Source organism: Python bivittatus, unplaced genomic scaffold, assembly GCF_059951505.1.
Source record: "Python bivittatus isolate LINGU-HERP-01145 unplaced genomic scaffold, Pbiv_v1 ctg000330_np1212, whole genome shotgun sequence".
In the NCBI taxonomy this organism is placed as follows: Eukaryota; Metazoa; Chordata; class Lepidosauria; order Squamata; family Pythonidae; genus Python; species Python bivittatus.
This window is the reverse complement of record NW_028277058.1, coordinates 48,354,260-48,365,969: the sequence shown is the minus strand read 5'-3', so window position 1 is coordinate 48,365,969 and position 11,710 is coordinate 48,354,260. Positions and strand designations below refer to the sequence as shown.

General features: G+C 40.8%; 1 protein-coding gene across 4 annotated transcripts in view; it reads right to left on the bottom strand.

Annotated features, from left to right (window-relative positions):
* Positions 1-11,710, bottom strand: part of DDX11 (DEAD/H-box helicase 11) — a 34,088-nt gene that overhangs the window by 236 nt on the left and 22,142 nt on the right. For all 4 annotated transcript variants that reach the window (XM_088141213.1, XM_007425092.4, XM_088141214.1 and 1 more), the window contains 9 exons: positions 10,907-11,019; positions 8,484-8,556; positions 6,421-6,524; positions 5,487-5,636; positions 3,972-4,040; positions 3,762-3,862; positions 2,447-2,531; positions 1,336-1,411; positions 127-281 (listed from right to left, as the gene is read on the bottom strand). In XM_088141213.1, coding sequence (XP_087997339.1) covers positions 127-281; positions 1,336-1,411; positions 2,447-2,531; positions 3,762-3,862; positions 3,972-4,040; positions 5,487-5,636; positions 6,421-6,524; positions 8,484-8,556; positions 10,907-11,019 — 926 coding nt within the window. The remainder of the gene's footprint in view (positions 1-126; positions 282-1,335; positions 1,412-2,446; positions 2,532-3,761; positions 3,863-3,971; positions 4,041-5,486; positions 5,637-6,420; positions 6,525-8,483; positions 8,557-10,906; positions 11,020-11,710) is intronic.

Below are 11,710 nucleotides of genomic sequence, written 5' to 3'. Positions count from 1 at the left end.
ATAATGAGCACCTTTCAACAGCAGGAAAAAATAAATCTCAAGAGTCTAGCACTGATTGATGCCTGGATTCTCTAGGATTATATCATTCCATAGGAATTTGCAAATGGAGTCTGATTCAGGACTTACTTTTCTTAGTGCTGCAAAAGCTGGTCCAAACCCAGTCTTGATTTGGGTTCTGCTTTTAATCCACTGAGGAAGTTTGTTGAGAATAGCTGGACGTGTATATCTGTGATCTAAAAGCACAATACTAGCGAAGTCCTTTTGATGCCGAATTGCTCTTCCTGTAAAAGTGAACCATTTTATTTATTTAATCCATTTATGTGGCCACTCAACTTGTAATTGTAACACTGAATGAGTAACATAGGATTCAATTCAATACAAAATGAGAAGTCACTGGGCACTGTTGCAAACTGCTAGCGCTTCAAGGAAACAGCTTGTCTTTCCTTCCTCCCAACAGCACCCAAGCCTTGGGGCAAGAATGAGACTGATATACAAATATTTCCTCTCTCAAGATGACCAAGGCAAGGAATGGGGGGTACAGCCCTCTGTACCCTGCACCTGTTCTTCAGATGTGTGAAGTTCAGTTGTCAAAATTTCCCAGCCAGAACAGTCACAGCTGAGAATTCTAGAAGTTGAAGTTTATGCATCTGGAAGGCACTCAGGTTGCAGAAGGCTGTTATGTTGAAACTGCTGTGTGAGCTATTCCTTAATAAAGCAAATTTTGCTCTAAGGACTCAATATTTCATACTGCTAAACAGGGAACCTGGTATTTCTGCTCCCAAACTCAGCAATCTAGGAAGCTAGATTATGAATATATGAAACTAGGTAGGAGAAAATGGCAAATTCTTCCTGCTAGTCTCTCACTGCCTGCCCCTCTCTAGCATTTTTGGCAGGTTGGTTGTACACAGGAAAACATCTATGCATGGCCTAATTCTAGAGGAAACTCTTTCATATTCAGACAGAAGATCCATCTCGCCTGTAGCAGTTGTCCATAATCAGAAGCAGAGATTTTTTCTGCTCTCATGTTACTCAAGGGTTTCCTTAGGAGATACACAGGAATGAATCTAGGATCCTCTTATGTACAAAGCATGACCCAGATGATCATTCGCCATTGCACTTCATTATTTTGGTGAAATACTCTGCACAGAAGCTCGTATGAAAATGTACATGCAGTACCACTGTATGATAAACTTGTAACATAAATGAAAGGACCACCAATTCCTAATTTCTCTGCTACCTTATCAAAACTTCCCTGATCAGTTGCTTGGGAGTGATTCCCTTTTTATGACCGACAATGAAGTAAGCAGGTTCCCTGCACCCTAATTGCATACTTACCTATTGACTGATTGACTGCTTTCATGCACAGATTTTCAATGAGCAAGTTTCCTGGAGATTGGCCTGTACACTTTGGCTAGAGAAAACCAAGACAGACAGGATACATAGACAAGTCAGCCTAGAAGTTATGAGTATTCATCTCAAGCCACCCAATAATTCAGCCTTCCCCTACAACTGATGCCACTGTTTCTATTTATTTGATTTATACCCCACCTTTCTACCCAAAAGATACTGAAGGCCTACATATGTTGCATAGAATTTCCTTAATTCTATTCAGCTATAGATGTGACTCAAGAAACCATAGTGTAACACATATAGAGGACACCCTATTCTCTACATAGCATGTTCGGAATGGATAAACCCGGCTTTTTCGTAATTGCTGCCCCAGGAAAGTGGCTGTGTTGGAGACAATCATTTGGCCCAATTATCTACTTAGATTACATTTCCAGCTCTAGTGGTTACATGGCCAGGCATGGCAGTCTGCAACTCTCTCTCTGCTAGTTGTAGGCAATGCATATGTTATGGCAACAGGAGATAACAGATAAAGTAAATGTAGAATCTGACACATGTTTAAGACCCCCACCAGCAAAACAGAAATGCCTTTGATAACAGCGAAGCAGTGCCACGCTCTTCTTCCAAAGAAATGAACAGACAACATTCTCACTATAGCATTAAGGACACGTTCATCCATCTAAAATAAATGGGTGATCCTTCTTGGATCATGCAGTGGTAAATCAGCGATCTGTATTAAGGTGAGAGGAGAGCTACGCATAACCATACCACCTCCTACAGTTTCAGCCAAGACAACCCCAGAGACCTATGTTAGCTGATACTCAGCCACTATTACCATTCAGTATCTTGGGACTTGCAGTAGTTAAATGTCATCGCAGTTAGCCTAAGAATGGGGACTAATTGCAGCTTATCTCATGTATGAAAATGAATGAAGAAGAATTTGTAAACACAGCAATGCAAATGTTCTAAGTTGCATGACTACAGTGAGAGAGGAAAAAAACACAGAAAACCGCTACATAGCAATTGTACTCCTATATTACTCTGACCCCAAAAGTGAGCAAAATGGATCAAGCTAAGTGGAAAACAGTAGACCTTTTACCATTGTTTTATCAAGGTAAGCCATTTTCTCCTGAAGTTCTGGGGATTTTATGTTGGGGTAGGGCATGCCCACCATAATCACACACCTGGAGAAAGAGAGATTGGGGAAAAGTGAGAAACACATAAATCACCGAGAGCTATTTCTTTAGCTTGTATCATAATCCTGCAATGCCAAATAGACCCTTTCAATCTAAGGGTCCCCCCCCCACCATGTCATTTTATTTTATTACATGTTTCACAAAAGGATAAACAAAAATAGGAAGAAATACAAAGAACAAAAAGAAACAGAAACATTTACAATCTAAGCATATCACATATAAATCAAGTGCTCAACAGTATATAAAACTTTCTCTAAGCTAAAAAAAAGAAAAACTATTTTGGTAAAGTAACATGAAAATCGGTGCCAAGGAGAAACCTACTGCACCATTTTTGATTAGTAGATAAAATTGCCTTTTCAAAAACAGATTACACTTTCAATCTAAGGCACCTACAGTGGACAGACTGGCATATCAAGTGTATTCAAGGTAGCCTAATGTTTTTACCCTTGGAATCCTAACAGCAATTTGGGGGAGTTTTAAATAAAATGGGGTGGGGGGGGGAAGAAGCAATTTGGGAGTAATATTCTGCATACAAATTGGCTTCCTACAGGTATGGTTCATGGTACAAAGCCCGTGACTACTGTTTTATTCAACCAAGAACAGGCCCCTGTTTCATTTCAGAATCATTTGTAAGAAGAAATGGCTTTGTCTCTGAAAGCAAGGCTAGGCATTGCAATCTACAAAACCCTCCCACCTAGTTGCCTCCAAAGCCTGATTTCCAGCAGCTTGTTTCTGCCATCCTGTGCATCAAGCTGTGCAGTTGTCCCACTCCAATATGCAGTAAGGCAGGTGCAGGGAGCAGGGTGGGAGGAATAACACTGGCATTAGGAATGAAAGGGGGAAAATTTATGAAACAAATTCACCTTAAAGAAGAAAGTGAAACAGCTTTGCCCACTTGCCACACTAGCTTCTTTCTCCCTCTCTTTTTTTTGCCCTAATATCTTCTATTTTGGCCTTCAATCTGTTGCACTATGTGGAATATGTCCCATTATAGTCACACGTCCTGTGCTAAAAGCTAAACCCAGAAGTCACCATTTGAACGGTCCTTCCGAAAATTAAGACTTTTGTATTTGCTCAAACCTACAGTATGCCGCCCTCACTCCATCAACATTTTATAAGTCTCCAAACTCTAAATACCCATTAGAAGAAAATACTTATTCCAGTTAATAATTCCACCCCCCACCCCACCCCTCGTAAGCACAAGCACTCATTTTTTACCTTCCCAGGTCATCCGAAAAATTGATTCCTTCACTCATTTTCCCACCAACTACAGAAAACAGCAATGCTCCTGTCATGGGGCCATCTGCTAGGTTGCAGCGCTGTGTCAAAGGAAGTCCACAATGCATGATTAAAAGCAGGAGTACCTCTACAATCAGCTTAGTGCCTCTTCCCAACTGCGCAATAATCTTCCAATCTTCTGTTTCATACCTTGATACACTTGGCGTATTCTGCCAAGACCTGCTCCACTTGGTTCGCTTTCTTGGGTTCTTGAAATATCTGTAAACAGCATCATAGATTAATTACCATGAAGAAACATCACTCACACCATATGGATAGTAAGATCTCAGGAGCTGTAAAGTTTTGTGGCTTTTGTACAATCACCAAAATGAAGGACAATGATATTGGCTTCAGCTTCGGTAAAACCTTGATTTAAAGCAGTTTTTTTCAAATTTGACAAATTTAAGATGTGTGGACTTCAACCCCCAGAATTCCCCAGCCAGCATGCTAGCTGGGGAATTCTGGGAGTTGAAGTCCACACATCTTAAAGTTGCCAAGTTTGAAAAACACTGAATTAAAGGATCCCCATTTAGCAAACTTCAAATATGATGGACAGAATTTCCATCCAAACATCCCTCCAAAATAAAAGCAGAGTCTACTGCATCTGAAGTAGCCCAGTCTTAAATTTAAGTTAAATATACAGATGTTATTATGTCAAATGAAACAACTTGATGTAAATGGCACAATGTAGGTTATTCGTGGCATGTCATCATAGAAATGTCATACTTTGGGACTTAATGGACATTGAGGAGTAATGGATGATGAATTCCCCCCATCTCCTTTGTTTACTATTGGTACGTAATGGGTAGCATGCCTTGAATACCAGTGGTTAGGAAACTAGTGAAAAAGAGTGATTGCCCTACTCTCTGTGCTTGTGAGCTTCCCAAATCTATCTAGCTGGCCACAGGATGCTGTCTTTGAGGGGCCATTGGCCAGATCTAGCTGGGTTCATCTTACAACCTCAACCCTATTCTCATAGACAAGCTTATGTTGCAAGATCATTAAGGGACTAAAAGACTACTTGAGCCCCTGGCTTTGACTATGTGCCATAACTGGTATGCCTACAAAAGGAGGAATGGAAATTGCTGGATTTAGTTGTCCAATTTACAGGATGCTAATTTTCAGTTTGTAAAGAATAACCATGATGACTAAAGATAAAGATTCTCTTAAGTCAATCTTGACTTGCGGTGACAACTTCATCAGATTTTCTTGGCAACATTATGGAAGCAGTTAGCCTTCTGGGATGTTTTTCAACTTCCCAGCCTAGCCCACAACCTTGGGATTTCCCCCATTCAAGGGCTAACCAGGTGTGACTCTGCTTTTCTTTTCCTGATCAGCCATGGTTGTCTTGGTGGTGCCACCAGTCAAATTTCAGGATGGTTTGTACAATTTTTCCTGTCTCCTACACAAATAAGCCATACTCCCTTTGCTTCCGGAAATGATGAAGCACCATTTAATCTATTTTAGTTGAAGTATAATGATCAGCCACCCAGCAAGTATCATTGATTGGTTAACAGGCAAGGATTGGCCACATACACACCCTCTCCGCTTCACTGTGCAGGCAGCAGGACCAGTTTGAGACAGAACAACAAAACCAGAGAAGAGGAATCAGCCAATAATGGTTTGATGTTTGATTTCACCAGCAGCATCAGGCTGTGGAATTACCTTCTTCTTAGTAGTCAGCCGGGTAAGCAATCCTGTCTTTTCCCAGTGCATGTATACCTGCTTCTCATAGTCATAGGAGGGGAAGAAGCACACCACACCTCCAGGGACAACGTTGCACAGATTAGAAAGAATCCGCCCCGTCTCCTCCATCTGAAAAGTGGAGAAAAATCAACAATTTCCATCTTCAGGGTGCAAAACAAAACCTTTCTTCTATCAGTGGCTGTATTCTCTTTGAGAACAGAACTTGGAGTGGGCTGGGCTGCAAAAGGATGCTGGAAGGGAGTTCACAAAGCTCAAAGCTCAGAGGTTGAGCACTGAAGCTTAGAGAGAATCAATTGGGAGATTACATGATAGACAAATCTGAAGCACGGAGGCTCAAAGTCAGGTGTCATGGGACACTCTCTTCTTTCTGACACCCATCTTTCCTCTCTTTTTCTCCTTGACTCCTTCTTTCCCACAATTATAGGCTGCTAGGAAAAAGCAGACATCTCTACCCAGAAGTCTGTGCTGATCTCTTCCAGAAGGTTTTTGAAATTAAACCAAAGAAAAGGTGGCCTGCCTTGTTTCAGAGCACCATGCCCAACTGCCAAAACAAAGATGAGAAATCCTACATTATGTTTGGTTTCCCAATCCACTCCATGCAACACCAGAGTCCTTCTTAATGACTTCTCCCATATATGAGCATCTGTGCTTCAACAGTATCAGGATGGCCTCTCCCTTGACATGGAAATACAGTAAGTTGGATCTTCTTGGAGGAGAGCTACTTGTGGAGTCCAAAGGAAACCACAAAGGGGATCCATTTCCTTTGCAAGTGTCTAAACCAAATGACAGAAACCAGGCAGGGAGGACCTTGGCAATATCCATTTCAGATATGGTTGTCCTATGAAGCTCCATTGTCTAAAGAGGCAATGAAGAGTAATGAAAAAATACTGACCAACTGAGGCAAGCCTCTTTTCTCATATGTAAATTCCAGCAGCTGATTGGATGGACCACTGCAGAGGATGATGGGTAAAATGTTGTCAGGGGGAATCACATGACCTGATAACACAAGAATCAAAGGAAGAAATGAATAAGCTCCTGTTCTTGTTAAGATGCTGAAAAGCCAAACTTCCTGACTCTTGTACCATTAACCAGATACTCAGCTACAATGACTTAACAAATACCATGAGATCAGCTTGGTTCTTCTTCCAAGCAACATTCAGCACAATCTGAAACTGTAGAGGGCACAGAGAATGGCCTTAAAGGACGGGAGGAAGACCGCTACCGAGACAATGGTCAGATAAGCAGGGCTTGAACCCAAGCCAAGAAAATAACTTGAGAAAATGTCTCAGACAAGCCCCTTCCTTGTTCAGAGGAAGATGGGGGGGCAGAAAAGCATATTTAGACATGCAAGATTCTGTACTACAGTTATTACAATAAAAGTCATCCTGACTTATAATGGCGTTGATTTCTTATTCTGGTGTATGTTGTTGGGCTGACAGAAACTTTCACAGCACCTAGCAGAACCTGCACTTAAAACATTCAATCTTCTCCATTTTGAAAGTGTGACTATGCAGACATCATGTTTTCAATGCTGAATACTTTTTAAAAAATTTCTTTACTTGCCACATTCTGCTTGCCTGATGACCAAATCTGGAAATCACAATTTTGCACATTTCAGGTGACCTTTGAATTGGTCTAACAAAAATTAATTGCTCTGATATTAATTTTGCAATTGCTATTTTAGCCATCAAAGCCAAGGCCTATAAACTGATGATAGCAAAATAAGATTTTGACAAGGAACAGGCAGAACATAGCTTGGACTCTATGACAGATCTGAGTGTTCTGCAAGAAATTGATGCACTTTTCTTTCTTCTATGCTCATTTTTAAAATAGGAGTTTCATTTGGTTGCCTTTCTGTAGCATGGCTGTTTAATAGTAGAGTTTTGTGTGCAAATGTTCTATAATAACGAGAGAGAGAGAGAGAGAGAGAGAGAATATTGTAAAAGAAAGTTCAGAGAAGATGGTTGTGGTTAGTAACTGAATCTTCCCCAAGCTATCCTTTAACGCTTTCCTCTCATTAATAGACTCTGGGTGCTAGTAAAACAAAAATATAAACAGATCTTTCAAACACCTGGACCTGCCTCCCATCATTTAAGTGAAACAAGGAGCAATTACTGTCAATTGTGACAGCTGGAAGTCTCAACTCAAGTGTGAAATGGAAAAAAAAATATTGGGAATTTTATCAGACAGATGCTTTAAAAAGAACCCGTTTAGAACAATTTCAGAATTCACAATTTTAGTAGCTTCCACTGATTCTACAGTGGAATATGCATTGCCTACCCTAATTTTTACTCTGAAACATTTGAAGAAAAAAGAAAGCCCATTTTCATCACAATCACTTAAATCTTTAAAATATTCTTTTCCAAAAGAAAACAGGCTTTAAACTACTAACCTAAGCTGTGCCTGTTCTAGAACTCATCATAGATACATTTAACAGTTGACTCCATTCTCTGTAATTGAAACAGCAGTCAAGAGAATGAAGGGAACCTGGAAATTTGCAAAATACGAAAGAAAAACTTAAAACAAATGAGGTAATACTAAATAGGCACAGGATCTTGGTTTGACCACTGGAAGAGGAAAAATAGAAAACTGGGAGCAGGTTGTAAGAAAAAATGGAAAGGGGAATAGCTGATAGGTTGGCTGGCACTAAAAATAAGAACACTCTGTATTATAATTACTGTAGGTCTGATTTGTCACTGAAATATTTCCTGGTTTTCCACATGCATGTTTATAAGACAGGAAGTCCTCCTTCATTCTCTTGCCCCTTCATTTTAATAGAATGTAAGTGCAGTGGTCGAAGTTTGCAGTTTCTGCCCATAAAGCTCAAGAAGAGATGGAAGATCAGCCCTCAGCAGCCTTTTGGAAGGACATGACTGGGTAGGCCAAACCTTGCTTCAAAGGGCACCCAAGCAAGAATTAAGAGATCTGGGGCTCCCCCTGCTCCCCAAGACTCACCACAGGAAAATTCCTCAATCCTGTCAGTGTCAACACCAGCACCCAAAAGCAGCTGTTCCCGGAAGTCAGCCACCTACAAGTCACACAGCAAAAATCCTTTTTTAGAAGACTTACACAGCACACCCTGCTCAGTGTGTTCAACTCTTGGGGAGGACAAAATCAAAATTCTGCCCATGTAGCCCAAGACCTGCAGCAAAAGAATCAGCACCCCATAATAGTCATATGCCATGCCTGACTATTTGGACCTGTAACTCAGTATTACTCATCCTATTTGGTATTAGAAGCTTCTCAAGTAGAAAGTCCCTTCCAATCTGAGTTTTAAAGCTGGAAGTGCCAGTTCAAGTATTTTTGAGAGGTTCTGCATGTAACAGAACTGCCCCTACCACTGGCGAGGTCCTTCTCAAACCAACCTGTGTGTGTGATGCAGAGGAAGAAGACTAACCCCATCTCTTTTCTGCAATTGACTCAGATAAAATAAGGAATTGTAGAGTCAATGCTCTACAGACCCTTCATTCAGCAACCTTCCTCATCTGAAAAGCCCACTTGCTTGAAGCATCACAAATGAAGGGCAGTGGTGTCATTAGGTGGTTCCACTTCACTTCTGTAATAACTTTAGAGCCACCTCCCTGCTATCTAAACCACCCCAGCTGAATTTTAATAGACATCAGTTACAAAGAGGGTTGTACAAAAATGCAATCAAAATATTTACAGATGAATTATACAGGCGTAGAAAGGTGCCTTTGATAAAGTCAGAATACTCATCAGGCTGATTCAGTATAATCAGAGCCGAATATAGCAGAGATTGACCCTAGAACTTTCTGCATAGAAAACAGCAATTTTGCCACCAAGCTATGAATATGTCCCATAGTGTCAAGCATACCAACAGAAAACAGAAGTCCTCCAAATGCATTAGGCTACACCTCTACAGTTCCATGCCATGTTGGGAGCTGAACTCCAAAACATCTCTTACACACACACACACACACAGAGGCATCTTTTCCATATACATACAGGTAGTCCTCGCTTAGCAACCACAATTGGGACTGGTAATTCAGTCACTAAGCGATGCAGCTGCTAAGTGGAAAATCACACGACTGTGACTAGGCTTACAATGTCACTTCCCATTGGGTTGTTAAGGGAAGCATCGCACTCACTAAGTGAAAAATCACATGATCATGACTTACAATTTTACTTCTGCCTTCCATACTATATACAGTATTAACTCTGCTTGTTGCCAATGAAAATGTGCACCAGCTGCAAAGCACACGAATGATCACATGACTGAGGGATGCTGCAATGGTCGTAAATGCAAGGATTGGTTGCTAAGTTATTTTTTTAGCACTATCATAACTTGAAAGGTCACTGCACAAGGCAGTTGGTAAGTGAGGACTACCTGTATACCACTCTCACCTTTCATCTAGACTTTGAATTATAGGAGGTTTAGTTCAACACATTTGGAGCTCACTAGATTGGAAAACTCTGTTATAGGGGTTGCTTAAATGAGAGAAGCCAAAATGGGAAGGGGCTGTTAAAGAATTTCAAAGTTATGAGGGAGAATGGAAGGGAGGAACCATATTTTGTGGTGTTTCTCAAGGGCCACTTGACCAGATCCTGTCTCCTGAATTTATTTCTTGATAAGCTACCATGCTTGTGGGATTATAACATTGATTTACTCATTTGATTAACAAACCAAAGTGAGCCTGGGATTTTTGTTAATAGACCAAAGAAAGGACAGCAGATATTCATATTGATCCCACCTCTCACATTACTGCTCTGACAAGAGCTGCTCTACAGAAAGACAGTACCTATCTATCTTTCCCAACAATATAATTCCCCAAACAATTTTTTCACGGGAAAAAAGATTGTAAGCTAAAGCATAAACCATCTAAGTTCATGATGCAATGTAAACTTTCACGGCCAATAAATCACTGGATCTATATGCTACGAGTTATGCTTTACAGCCTTTCCTCTAGAGTACCACTCAGATTCCACCAGCACTCAAGCCCACATATCAGAAGCCTAGCGTGATGGAACCTGCCACTATCGTGTTACCAAAATCCTGTTTCTTTCTGAGAAAATTAAACATTTAAGGCTGAATGCAAAAATTTAGGATCCTTCTAGAGCTTGGCAAAAACGGCAGGCAGACTAAAGAAACAGAGCAAGAAGCTGAATCTCTAAACACTATGAAAGGCTTGCCATGTGAAACAAAACCGTACCAATAAAGAGGAAGGGGCAGAATAAGCCAAAGGCTCAAAGTGGCACCTTTGTTCTGCTGCCTTTTACAGGAAAGGCCTCCTCCACCACATTCTGGGGAACATCTGCTAAGAAGTGAGGAGGGAAATCAGCTCCCTCAATCATTTGTTACTTAAAAATGGTTGCCCGTCAGCCAAATGAAACCTGAAGATGTCCACATTGTCCCTTACCGGCTGCATGGTGCCCCCAGCGATGATCACAGCTCGACATTCTTTCAGCACCGTGGCAAAATGCACAGCTGGATTGAGCAAAAGGAACTTGAGGCTGCTCAATGCTAAAGTACCTGGAAATATCAGCACGTTAGTAGAGTTGGCAAGTAAACAATTAAACACATGGAAGGGCAGCTTGAAATGCAAGGTTGCTTCCCCACCACCACCTGCCTTGCTACTGTGGATTTGCAGGATTCTTCAAGTTAAACAGTAGAAATATTCTGAGAGAAAGAACGCTGACAACAAATGCAACTGCTGAGGGTTCCCATTACCTAATATGGGAACATCACTTGATTAAGTTATGACAATACTTAATAAAGTGGTTTAATAAGTAATGATAAACACCATGACCTCCCTAATATTGCTGTACTCCCAGGATCCAAAATGAAGGGTATTAGGTGCAATAATTTAGCAACACCTGGAGGACAATATTTCCACATCTGAAATTGCAATCTAATTATTTAGGTAAGTCCTTCTATGAAAAAGCACCAAGCATTTAGATAAAAATGGTTTTTCACTGTCAGACTTTTCTTTCAGGAAAGGCATCTGAGGAGATACAGGTAGACTTCACTTAACGACTGCCCTGTTTAGCGACCATTCAAAGTTACAATGGCACTGAAAAAATAATTTTACAACCAGTTCTCACATTTATGATCACTGCAGTGTCCCACAGTCACATGATCGCCATCTGCGCACTTCACAACCGGCTTCCAACAAACAAAGTCAATGGAGAAGCTGGCAGTAAAATCTCAAATCAGTGTCCCA